Source organism: Strix uralensis, chromosome 28 (genome assembly GCF_047716275.1).
Source record: "Strix uralensis isolate ZFMK-TIS-50842 chromosome 28, bStrUra1, whole genome shotgun sequence".
NCBI classification, from domain to species: domain Eukaryota; kingdom Metazoa; phylum Chordata; class Aves; order Strigiformes; family Strigidae; genus Strix; species Strix uralensis.
The window spans coordinates 5,280,907-5,294,204 of NC_133999.1; the positions used below are offsets into that span (position 1 = coordinate 5,280,907).

General features: G+C 47.2%; 1 protein-coding gene across 1 annotated transcript in view; it reads left to right on the forward strand.

Moving 5' to 3' along the window:
• The first annotated feature begins 300 nt into the window (after nucleotides 1-300).
• LOC141935690 (tetraspanin-15-like) overlaps nucleotides 301-13,298 on the forward strand; it is a 46,078-nt gene continuing 33,080 nt past the window's right edge. Inside the window, exons 1-2 of the mRNA XM_074852162.1 lie at nucleotides 301-452; nucleotides 7,512-7,697. Of these exons, the coding sequence (XP_074708263.1) occupies nucleotides 366-452; nucleotides 7,512-7,697 (273 nt within the window). The 5' untranslated portion in view covers nucleotides 301-365. The remainder of the gene's footprint in view (nucleotides 453-7,511; nucleotides 7,698-13,298) is intronic.

Below are 13,298 nucleotides of genomic sequence, written 5' to 3' on the forward strand. Positions count from 1 at the left end.
AGGGCAGGAGGCCCCGCTTGCAACACGTGTGCTGTTTAAATTTACTAGAGATCCCCCCGTGCCCCGATTTTTGGAATAATTATTGGAGCAAACCCGCTTCAACAGAGCTTTGCTGTTGCTCTCAGCAGCAAAACCAAGCAACAAACTCAGTAAAGGGTTAACGCTGGCCGCTGGTGCCGCTGCTGCCTTCCCTCTAATTGCTCTCTGCTCCTGCCAGGCGGAAGTTGGAGCGAGCAGTTGAAGTTCAAGGCTTGTCTGTGTGCATGTGTAACGCTTTTTCGGCTCGGCGGCGGAGGGCAAGAGCTGGCCGGAGCGGGGAGGGTCCGGCGGGCAGCGAGCAGACCCCTCTCGCCGGAGCTACAAGGATGGCTCAAGCCTCCGAGTGCCGAAATTCCCACCTCTATTACTACAGCATCAAATTTGCTTTGTCCACCTATGCCACCCTCTTCTCGGTAGGTGCTCCGGTTGCTTTTCTGTCCTTCCTGGCATTTCCCCCTCACCATCCCACCCTCGTGGGTTGGATTTGACTTTTCGATACCAAATTTCCCCTTCCAAGGCATCCAATCCTTGCGGTGAAACCTGAAGCTCCTCGTGCTTGGTGCTAGCTGGGTCCAAAATGGGCAAAACCACAGGTTTTGGTGGATTTAAGAGCACCTCCTAGGGACTGCCTTTCCCCAGAGCTGCTCTTGCAGATCCCTCGTGGCAGCAAGCCACGTTTTGAGGCATTTGGAGTATAAACGTGGAAATTTCATGTTTTCACCCCACAAGCACCCATCGGGCTGCATTGCCAGCCAGATCCCCCCTGCCGTTGCCTTTACGTTGTTCGACAGGGACAAGGCATGAAAGCAGACATCGAGTGGCAGGTCTTTCAGCCAGGTTGGTTATTTTGAGAGGAAAAATAAAGCTTGTTTTTAAGCAGTTTTGAATCATTGAGCTACTCTGGGAGCGAGGCTTTCCCAGCATCTGGGAGGTGCAAGCACGTGTCAGAGCAGGGGAGGGGGAAGAAAGAAATTCCCTGTCCCTTAGGGTCTGTGCATCCCCAGTAAATGCATGAGATAGGAAGTTTGCGTCTTCCTGAGATTAATCTTGCATAATCCAGCCCATATTTACAGATATTTCCTCCTGAGGTTTAAATAATCCTCTTTGCCCCACGCACGGCTGCCTGCTGGGCGGGTGTAGTGGTATGCGTATCTAATTGTATAGGTGTAATTGCAGAAATATCTGCGTGAGTTCCCAGGCAGGCTGTGAATGATAAACGGGGTTACAAGCAGAGCTTGAAAATGCTTTTTATTTCCTTTTTTTTTTTTTTTTAAACGAATGAGCTTGTTGGGAGGGCAGCGCTCACTCTTGCTAGCTGGGGATGGCGAAGCCCGTTGTCTCACTGCGCCAAATGACTTGTGCCCACCCCAGGGCATGAATGAGAATAAGAAAAAAGGAGGGTTTTTGTACAATATCTCACTGATTTTCTCATGGTCTGCTGGGTAGGAAGGCTCCGGAGGGGAGAGGAGACTCAAGTATCTCCCCGCGGGGTGGTCAGGACCCTCCCACTGCACCCAGTGAGATCAAAAATGTCCAGATTTCTTAACCCATTTGTGGCTACAGTTTGAGTTTTTGGGTAAGGATAGTGCGATATCTTTGCTTGCAAAAAATCTGTGGGAAACCCTAAAGAGCTGAGTTTTGCTTGGTTTGAGGTTTCCCCAAATGCCTTTAAGCAGCTGTAGGGATGGGGAGGAGGTGCAGGTTCTTTTCTCCCAATTAATCTGCAGTCAGGGCTACACTTTGCAAATGTAGATTAATGAAGGCACAATCTCAATGCCAGATGCTTATTAATTGCTGGGGCATTTTGCGGGGCTCAGTGGGGCATCCTGGCGAGTCCGCCAGCAAGAAGACACTCAATAATTTCCCAGCGACTGGAAAATAGCTTCAAAAAAGCCACTTTGAATCGCTCTGACCCAGCCTGCCTTCAACCCTGAGACAGTCCTTGCGTGGGGACGTTGCCCCACTGAATCCATAGGGATCGCACGGCTCCTTTTCAGCTGCCTGACCTACTTCTGGCCTCATTTGCACATGGTGACGCCGTATTAATTCAACGGTGCTGCCGAACCCTTCAAAGCCTCGTTAACCAGACCTGACCGGGACTGAGTTTCACTCTGGCCAAATGTACTCGACAAAAAATGATTGTGTAGGAACTTCTCGCTCGCGTTGCGTGAAGGCTTCAAAAATTTAACCCCCCTGGGTAAAAATTCAGTGAAATAAGACTTGAGTCGGTTCACCATGAAGGATCAAGGAGGTTTGGGGTGAGATGCATCGTGATTTTCTAGGGTTGTCCCAGCCTGCAGTGGATCTAGTGGCACTAGATCCTTTCTAGTGCTTTCCTGTAATGAAAGCACTCACTTATAGGTAGGAAAATCAGTAAAGGAGTGTGGGATAAACCAGAGAGGCTTTAAACCAAACGTGGAGCAAAGGACAGAGTGGTTCAAGTGTCGTGGGTTGGACCCAGATGGTTTTATACAGGTAGATTTAATCCTCATTGTCGAGGATTCAGTGGAGCATAGATTTGCAGTTTTCAAAAAGTGCTTCTTTCCTTTTCTTACTTTTCCCATAAAATTGAAAACTGCTATTTTAATTGACCCTTATAAAAGCGTATTTTTTATATTCCTATGTACCGTCGGCAGTTAAGCATTATACGATGTATTTAATCGCTGTATTATTAATCCTGTGAGTCTGTCTTTTAATGACTAAAAGCATTCGGCACTTTATTGCAGATTTTTTGTAACGTGCCTGCACATTACAATAAAACCTTCTGAGGAGGAGCAGGAGTGCCCTGTCTGCTAATTTGAAAGCAGATGGGTCTTCAAAAGCTAGGAAGAACGATTTTGCTGTGAGCTGGGGATTTGAAAAACAAGAGTTTTGCGCTTGGTTTTGAACCTCTGGTCATCTTGGATGGAGGATGAAGTGATGCCCCGTTCCCTTTGCTCCTCCCCAGACCAGTGCTCTGACTCACATAATGTGGCTGCTGGGGTCTGCGTGGGCTTGAAGCCACCGTCATCGTGACTTTTTGGTGTTCCCGAATAGGGAGAAATTACTGCCTCGCGTTAGCACGGTGTTGACTCATCCAATTAATGCCGTTCACCCTGAAACGAGCCATGGCTGCTGCTCGGCCCTTGGCAGGCTTCAAGGTTGTGCTGCTTCAGCCGCGTTAACGTCCCCTTGGGTTCGTGGTACCTGTTTGCTCAGCGTCTGGCTGAGAGTAGCTCCTGTTACTTGGGTCTTTTGGGTCTTGGACAAGGAGAATGTGGCATCTCTTAGGTATTTAGTGGGATTTTTAGAACAGGGTAGGACTGACCATGTCTCTTGTTAGCACTGGTAGGACTATGCACGACTCCTGTTAGCGTCGGGTAGCTGCCTCTGTGCCAAAGCTAAGTCATGCGAGGATGGAGAAACAACCCCAAGCACCAGAGAGCCTGTGGCTCGAAGAGAGCTTTGCAAACTTCCTGCCTCACCTGTGGTTAGCTGCGAGCTCAAGCCATCCATTTGGCACCCCCCGAACCCTGCCAGCATCACCAGAGCTGTGTATTATATTATTTTCTGTCCATTAATCACCTTTCATCTCACTTCTTGACCTCCAGGTCTCTAAATGACTCTGCAATCAGTGGGATGGTGTTTTCCACCTTTAGCTCTTCTTCACAGGTCCCCAACTCCCCCCTCCAGCTCTTTCCTTGCCATTAGATGGAGAAATGCCTGGAGAGGAAAACCAGCATCTCTGTTATCCCGTTAAGAAGAGACAAGGTTGGAGTGAAACGGCTTTAGAAATGGGTTGTAAAAGTGGGGAAGGGACTCGGGCAGATCTGCAGCTCCTCATCACCCAGAGAAAAACGCTCTTTAAATTCTCTGGTTTTGTAACATCCCCCCAAGGATTAAACTTCCCTGGTTTGTGCTCTGTCAAGTTTTTCTTCTTGGTGTCAGAGCCGATTCCAGGGGGCTGCACAAAAGCCTTATCACAGCGTGGTGCAACATGTCAGGTCTTCCCATCTCCACCAGGAAACAGCCCCGTGTTTAACTGTGGTTTCGGAGGCTGCTAAAATCCTGGCCAGGAGGAGGGGTTGGTCATAGCAACCTGTATCAGGCTGAGAAATTCAAGTTTGTATTTTACCTATCCAGGATTATGGGAGGGAGGGAGGAGAGCGCGTCACTGGGTGACTTTCTGGGTGGGGATGGAGGTTGGACACCCCAGGGCGGCTGCTCTCCATCCCCTGCCCACTCAGCTCCTACAAACTCCAAGAAGCACTAAAATCAAGCAGGGCTGAAATTAAAACCGAAGGCGATTTCTTCCCAGTTTATAAGAGGAGAATTGATGCAGGACACCTTCACCGCAAGGTCTGGAGGAGTTGCAGCCACCCCTGTGGCTTTCCCCGTGGTGATGGTTCGATCACGTGGTTACTATCATATAGAAACGGGGTAATCATCCCCTCGTTAGAGGTAAATGCAGATTTTCTTTTTCTCTCAGATGCATTACAGAGCAGTTGTAATTACCAGCTGCTGTCTATCCTGGTGTTTGCACTGTTATTAAGGTGATCATTAGGCAATTAATATGTAACTACAGAGGATTTACCAGCAAACTTCATTATGTGCCTTACCATGTCATCGAGCGTGGGTGGTAGAAAAGGGTTGTGATGCCAGGAATCAAAAATATCCGTGCTGATTGAATTCATATGGCAAAAACACATCCCTCCTGAGAAACCCAGTGACGAAAACCAAGGCAGCCAGGCTTTGCAAGGGGTGATGCAAACTTTTCCTGCTCTTTGATGCTCATCTCTGGCCGAAGGGGGACGGGATGATCAGGTTTTTGGTGAAATACATGATTATTCCCCTTGTTTTTTATGGTGCTTCATAGCTCCTGGCAAAGACCTCGATGTTGCCGGTTTGCTCCAAATCCACCATTTTTTCACAGAAATGCCACTTTTCAGAGAACGCTGGTCTTTCTCCCTAGCTATTTTCCATCCGAATCCTTCTGCCACCCATCTTGTGACAGCATCACTCCCTGCTCGTCCTTCCAAAACTCGTTATATTCCAGCGAGTCTCCCTTTGCAATCTGCCTTTGCTGGGAGATATGCCAGCGTATCCATTCACTTCCTCGAGGTGTGTGTTGCTTTGCAAGATGCTTTCTTGTGTTTTAAGCTGCTTTGAGTAGAAGTAACTCTTTTTTTTTTTTTTTTTCCCAATCAGAGGGTGCTTTTTAGCCAGCGGGGTGTGGACATGGGCTCTGAGGTCCAGCCTGAAGCAAATCCTTAGCAAAGCACTTTGCAAGGGGCTGGGTGACCTTTTAAACTAGGAGCTAAGCAAGGAGAAAGCCAAGAATTTCCAGTGGATCAGCCCAATATTTGTTTGTTAGTCCTAGGGACTAGTTGGAGTTGCTTGAGCACACATAGCCCATGACCTTTTCTAAGCTGTGAAACCCAGCGTGGTGTGGGTTGCCAGCAGTATCTCCCCGTGCTGTGCAGCACCTTTTCCCCGTTGTGCTTGCATTTCCTCGTTGCACTTGCATTTCCCTATAGCATTTGCATTTCCGCATTACATTTGCATAGCAAATGAGCGGTGCGTGCCGCCCTCCATAAAAGAGGGGTGTGATGCATGGCAGTGGTGGGGGTTTCCCTGCCGAAGGGATGCTGGGAGGAAGGACCAGCACCACTCCGCAGCAGCCTTATGCATGCCACGTGCTTTAAATTTTTCAAGGATACTTTTCAGCCCTGGAAAAGCTATTTTTAAGCAAAACACGTGTCCATCCTGCAAACCCTCCTTGGTTTCTCTCCCTTGCTAGCAGGTGAAGCCCATCCCATGCATGCTGCTTCCTCAGCCCCTCGAGCATCCAGCCCTCGAACCCCCTCCCGTGTTTTCTCCGTGCTCTTTCCGTGATCTCTTCCCTCGCTCGCATCGCAGATGGATTAATTAAAACGGAGAAAGTGGTTCTGATTGGCACGCGGGAGGAATGGTGGGGATTAGCGGGGGACGCATGGTGTGCATTAATGTCTACCCCCCGCCTTCAAAGCCAAATGTATTTCCTGGGACACCGTATAAGAGATAAACATTAAATCAAACCTAATCCCAACGCACCAACCTGACGCTTAAAATAGAGTATAAAGATGAATCTGTGATTAAAAGCCTGTTATCAGAAATAAGCCTGCCTGTTTAGTTTCAAATAACTAAAGCGTCTGTGAAATATCACGAGTCTAAATTTCACTTTTCGAGAGATCGAGCCTGGAAGCAGACAGTGATTGATAGACATAAAGTAGCTACAAAAACGCACCAGAAATAGTGTCCAGGCAGACTAGAGAAGAAAAAAAAAAATCAACCCCCCCAAAAAGCGAAGATTGTGCATGAAAATTAAGGATTGAATTGTCAGCGTGAATTAGCAGGAAGAGTTTGAGCGAACTTATTAGAAGCAATGAAGCCTCTTGGAAAGGTGAAAGTGGTGGAAAAGGAGCGAAAAAAGGAGGGTTTTTTCCTCCTCTTTGGAGATGTACGTTTTTGAGCGTGGGTGTCTGCAGCCGGGGGCTTTCCCCCAGGAGCTGCCTGCTGTGATTTAAGATGGGGAGGGCTGCAGAAGGCAGCATGAAAATGGCTCCAGACGCTCCTCGGTTTCCTCGCCGACCTTTTCAGGTGTCAGCTCGGCGTTGGCTGAGAAGCCGCTCGCCTCCGGCTGCGCCGCGGGCCGACGGGCGCGATGCGAACGGCTCCTGACAGCACGAAGCGCTTGGGAGCGCGTTGCTGGCTTTGATGTTGAAGGAGCTGAAGGGATGCGAGCAGCCCTTTTCAGAGCCCTGCTTTATCCCGGCATCGTTAGGCTCTCTTTTTCAATTAGAGCTGTTTCATCGAAGGAGGAGAGAGGGGAGGGAGGTTGTCATAAATAATCCGTTGCTTTTCTTGATGACACTTTTCATCCAGGGATCAAAAGCGCTTTGTAACGGTGCAGTTGGCTTTGTTTCTAATTGTTGGTGCTGGCGTGTGAAGAGGGGGCGAGCGGCTCGCCGTGGCTTTGGGTGCAAGTCGGTGCTGGAGCCAGATGTAAAAATGATGGAGTGGAAGGAGCAGTTTTGGGGATGGTGCTGTCTAAGGGGGGAGTTTGGGAGGGTGGGCTGTTGGTGTTAATGACTATCAGCCTCTGGGTCTATCAAACCCACGGCAAGGGCCAAGCTGAGCATCCAGGCAGACCATAAAGATACCAGCAGGGAGGGGAGAGGAAAAGCCTAGCAAAACCTAGCTTAAAGCTGTCCAGCTAGATTGATCACACTGCAGTTATAAGTCCCCTTCCCAGCCAGAGGAAGAGCAGCCCAGCCCTGAGCAAAGGGGATGTGCCAAGTGTCAACGGCACCATTTGGGGTTGGATGTTAAATGTCCTGGAGTTGGGTGGGTTTTCCTTGGCCATCTGGGACATCTTCCACCTCCACCTCTCCCACAAAGCCTCTGCTTTTGCCCCGTGGGCATGTGAATCCCATCTCATGCTTCCCTTGCAGATCCTTGGCCTCGTGATCCTGTGCGTTGGGATTTACGCTGAAGTGGAGAGGCAAAAGCACAAAACCTTGGAAGGGATCTTCCTGGCTCCGGCCATCATCCTCCTCCTGCTGGGCTTCACCATGTTTGGCGTCTCCTTCGTCGGCATGGTGGGGAGCCTCAGGGACAACCGGACGTTGCTGAAGACGGTAAGGCCGTTACCATGCTCTCCGTGCAGCCCTCGGGATGGTCTGGGTGATCTCAAGGAGGAAAATTAAGGTATCCTAACGAGTCACCACCACGACTTACAGCAACAGTGTGCCCCTCCCCGGATTTAAATGCATGCACGATGTGACTGCTCGGTGTTTTCAGCTCAGCCATGAAGTCAGCAGAGGGGTAACAGGGAGAGATATATTTAAATTGCAGAGCTGGCACCCTGATTTCCATGTTATCCACGGCTGAATGCCTCCCAAAATCTGTGGGAAGCGCTGCTGCCTTCAGGGGTAACAAGGGAGTTATTTTGGGGGTTAAAATCCCATCTTGGGTGGAGCAAAGTCTCCACTGTTAAGTTTATTTTAGCCATGGTGATGCCAATAGAAAATAGCTTTGTTTCCTTTTTTTGTTTTACTTCATTTCCTTTTCATTTTCCTTTGTTTTCCCTCTTAGCAGAGGGAAAAAACACCTCTGAAGTCCAAACTGGAAGAGATCCAGGACACTAGGGCAAAGCTGTTCACTCCTAACCTGCTTTCCAGGGGTTTTGTTGGGCTGTTGAGCATCTGACCACCCGTCCTCCCTGCAGCTCATCGCCTGCCCTTGCTCTGGGGTAACACCTCTGCCTCCAGCGAGGAGCAGCAGGCTGCAGGGGTTTATAAACTGAATTATAAGCCGTTCAGATGGGGGCAAAGCTCTTCCAGCACCCTCAGCCAGGGCCAACGTCCATCAATGAGCTCCGTGACAGCTCTGTTGGCTCTTTGGCTGCGTCTGACGCTCGCTCAGTGAAGAAGTTGCTTTCAGATGAATAATCTGTGCCGGTCCACGGAGCCTTCCTGCCAGCACGCGTGTGCCTAGCATGCTAACGGTTTGCATAACACCTCCATCTCCCACTGGTTTGGGTTGATTGGTTTATTAAAATCAAACACTCTGGGTAGCTAGCACTCACTTGCAACATTGCTTTTAAAAATTGCTCAGCGTTTGCATTTCCAATTAATACAGATGGGAGCCCAGATCAGAAAACCAATATTGTCTTTGCTTCTGCATGAGCAGATGAAATTATCATTGCTTTTCAATACGTCTGGTTTTGTGCCACCTGCGATAAGTGGTTGTTTGTGTTGCACTTAAAAGGGTTGCGGGGATCAGAGCTGTGCAGGGAGTGAGCAGAAGAGGAGGTTTCCTATCAGCTCTCTGTTGCAGTGAGATACTGTCTGCTCTGTCTGAGAGCTGCTTCCTAACCCCAGGTGTTTGGAGGAGTCTCCAAGTGGCCAGAGACATCCCATCCCAGTGATACTTGTGGTGTTTTAATAGCCCTGATATCCTGCTTGCTTAAAACTTAATTTTTAATGAATTCCTCATCAACTGACTTTATTCTTTCTGTTTGGATACTAAATGGTGGGTGTTTGCTGGACTCAGTCATACCTCTAACGTATAACCCTCCTTTTCCCGTCCATCAGAGCAACTGGGAAAGCTCTCTATTTCTTTATGATCTAAGCCTAGAAAATATTTTTCTGCCAAAGCTGAAGTTATGTTGCTTGTGGAGAACATTTCATCTTCTTTTCATTTGTCTGCTATTAAAGCCATACAGTATTGTGTTCATTCTATCTAGGCTTACTCCAAAGAAGGATAAGTACTTCAAATTTCCGATAATATTTTTCTTTCTGTGCTAATACTCATGAATCATAGTTAATACTCTGTTTCCACAACCTGGACCGAATTTGGAAGTGGAAAATTGACACATCAGAGGGTAGGAAATCTCATCCTTGGAGCGACCCAGGGCGACAGAAACCCAAGCTCATTAGCTGTATTTCACAGGTTGTTGGCCGAATCAATTCTGCAATGGGCACAGCTGAGAAAAAGAGATAATCCTGCCCGTTTGGGTTGGATTTTTCTCCCCGTGGATATAAGCAGCTTCACGCCTGCCATGTGGAATAAATAAAGCAATACCCGTGCAAGTCATCACACATGGTAACACTTGCATCCCTTTTGGCTAGGATATAAGATAAGGGATGTTTGTCTCATGTGTCAAAATACGTGGTATTTCTGGGTGGTGGGTTTTTAGGGTTGCTGAAGGCTCCTCACCTGCCTTTAGTTGGTTGCAGAGCAGCACCATTCGCCATATGCTACATTAAAGATCTATTTTCCAGAAGCAGATAAATGAAGTGATATTTCATAGAATCATTTAGGCTGGAAAGGATCATCGAGTCCACTGCTAAACCACAGATCCACTAAACCTCTATTCATTTCTGATAATAGACCCGGCCTAATTCCCAGTCTTGGAGCTGAAACACTGTTTCCCCCATGGATATATTCAGCGCAAGGAGGAGAACACGACAGCAGTGAAGCATTTTGGAAATGCTCTTGATGAGGAGATAAATAAGGGTGTTCCTAGCGCACACATTGCACAGTCGTGGAAACATGGGAGGTATTTGTGGTCTGCACGGAGGTGAAAATCATAATGCTGCCTCTTCTTGTAGGAAATAACATTGCAAGCTCACAGGGGACAAAAAACACACTTAGAGCATCTCTAAGAGCCTTGGCCATGAGTGTGGGTTTGCACGTCCACCTCTGGCTTGCTCTGCCACCTTGGATGAGCCATGGAGGACTTGTCCACTCAGAGGGGTCGCAGATCTGTATGGGAGCAACCTTGGATCGGGGTTTTCCTGGTGGAGACGCAGCTTATCCCAGCAAAATTTCTTTATCCTTGTATCTTAAAACAGTTCCCCAGTGAGACTGGGCTGCACTGGAAAGTCCATGGCTGCTGGCGTGGTTTTACGGCACTCACGATCATATTAGGAAAACCATGTGGCTGAGCCTGGACGTCTCCATTATGTTTATGTTGGAATTGTCTGTGAAATGCATTAGCATTTCCATCCATCACCCAAAAGTGGGTGCTCATACCAGGAATTCATAGCGGGTTTCCCTGCAGGACGTCCTCTCTCGTACAGCAGCTTCTATAGACATGAGACTGGGGGTTGCCTTCATTTGTAGAAGTTGTTTCACACTGGTTTTCTGCTGAATTTTACCAGGAAAACTCTTGAAAAGACATTATTTTGTGATCTGTTCACCTTGAGGGGAAATCTGGTGGTGCAAGGACCACAGGGGAGGGAGCTCTGCCCCATGAGCCCCAAAACCAGACTCAGAACAGACCCTGGAAATTATATCATGAGACAGCATAAAAATGCATGTATTGATGCTGATGGAAAATCAATGCCTGAATCCTGTTGGGCTCTCAGGAGCTTGTGTGTGCAGATGTGCTGCAGCTGCTCGGACGCCTGCACACGCGTTTTCAGGGAACTGGAGCTAGCGATGAGCACAAAACTAACAAAATCACTAACAAAAATTGACTTGTCCCTTCATCTAAAAGGATGTCTTGTTAATCTGGAGAGTAGGCAAGAAATTCCTGTCTGTTTAGGAGAAAATATTTCAATGCCCTACAAACGTGCATCGGATAGAACTTGACAGTAATAACCATTTTTTACACGAAATGCGGTGGGTGTAGGTGCGGCTGTGTACGTGCTTGTTAAATCCTCATTCATCTCAGACACTCACTGCTGATGGATTTTTATTTTCCTGAGCCGGGGAGAAAAATCGACCAACATTTCTCTTAGGCAAAACAGTTAGGAAAGCCACCCAGCTCCTAAATCTGCTACTTGATATATTATTCCAATATCCCCCCTGCAAGGTACCACAAATTACGTTTTGGTTTTAATCTTTTCCTTATCAATCTTATTCTCTCCAGTCATTACCTGTAATTGTCATGCACAACCACACAACTCCTACCCGTGTGTGAGCCAGATTATCATGCCTCTAATAACCCAAGAAAAGTCTATTCAATAAAGCTGCTTGCAGGTCTCAGCTCAAGTTTATTAGAAAAATTACAGGCAAGACCTGGGGATTTTAGCTGCTGGGATGTGTAATTGGTCTTATGAAGACTTGTATTTAATAGATGAGTTAAGAGTTTCCATTTGGAAATCAAGTTTCGTCTGTCACCGTTAATATTTGCAAGGCTTGAAGAGCTGCAGATTGTCTAATGAAGATGGCTTGCCTTTGCTTTGAGGGACTTCAGGGTAATTTAGCAAATAGACTATAAAAATCAATATTTCTCTTGCTCAGTTAGTCGGCTGGGGGAGCTGAGGTGGTTTGGTTTAGGAACTGGAAATGCAGTGGGACAGGCTGCTCCAGCAGTTGGGTTTTGAGTTGAATATGCCCAAATTGGCTTCTCTTCATGTTTTTTTAGAGCTGTTTCTGCTAGAAATGTATCATATCTTACTCAGCATCTCCCACCTGGGGGCTTGGGACCCATGTGTTTGTCCCATGGATGGTTTAGCTTCCAAAAAGTCAGTAAAGCCCTGAATTTTCAGAGGCGGTTTCAATAGAGTTGCACTTACTTTATGCACAATGAGAGAGAGAGATGAGGGTCCAGACCGGCCAGGAAATCCAACTTTTCCATTTTTGTTTTCCATTTGATGACCTTTTTCAGTTCCTCCTTTCCTGTCTTGGACTTGCCAAAATCCGTCACCCAAGGCAGGATTTGACCTTGGGTTTGTGGCAGCAAGAGATCAGCTGCTGCTGCAGATCTTTTGGCCTTTTGCAGGTGTTATATATATATAAAAAAATATATAACCAGCATAAATATATATATATAAATACTTATATATATATATATAAAATGTATATTTGTATCTATACTGCTATTTCCAAATGTCAGCAACAGCAAGATGTGAAAAGCAAACTCCGGCAACCTCTACCAGCTTTGCCATTTATTTTATTTGCAATTTTGTATTTTTACCCTCAAGGTCGACCCATGATGCGACTTCCCGAGCTGTGCTTGAAATGTGCCTTCCCCCTCCTCTCCAGCCCCTGATTGCTCGTGTAAATAGAGAGATTAAACGCTGGAAAATGGCAGATATGTCAGGTTTGAAGAGGGGAGCGAGTACGGCTGCGGGGAAATGGTTGGCAATCACAGAGCTATTGTGTGGATGGAGAATTGTCCTTCTCCTGGGAAGATAAATTCCCCCTCGAAGAGAGTCAGCTACTACAGTGATTTGAAGCTTGGGGCCCCTGAATAAAAGCAATCAGAATAACGCATGTGTGAAGGAGCACTTTGAGGTCTGAGCTGGTCCAAGCAGCTGGGTTTTTTTCCGATTGTGCAGAGAAAGGGGCAAAAATTGACGCAGAAAACCTCTATTACAGCGGTGCCATATAAAGCATTACTCTGCCACATCACCAGCACTCATTCATTACCCTATAGCAACCACTTAAAATCAGTTTTAAGTCAGAGGAAGTGAAAATACCAGTAAGTAGCACCTTCCCCTTGTTTTTCTTCTGCATTTGGAAGAATTGGGTGAAATAGTTTAAAAGAGAGTTAATGTTTTGTGGGTGCATCTCTTGCACTTAAACCACTTGGATGTGTGACTCGGGCAAATTCCTCGTGGTTTCGTGGTGCTGGAAAAACTCTTGGTTGAGAGCAGAGGGTTTGCACGGGGTATCCAGCTCATCCATTCACCCCAGGGCGTGCTCGCCTCCAGGCCAGCAAAAAGAAACAGTCCTTTGAATATTTGCAGTAAAGAGGCAAATTTCCAAGACCAGAGGGCTTG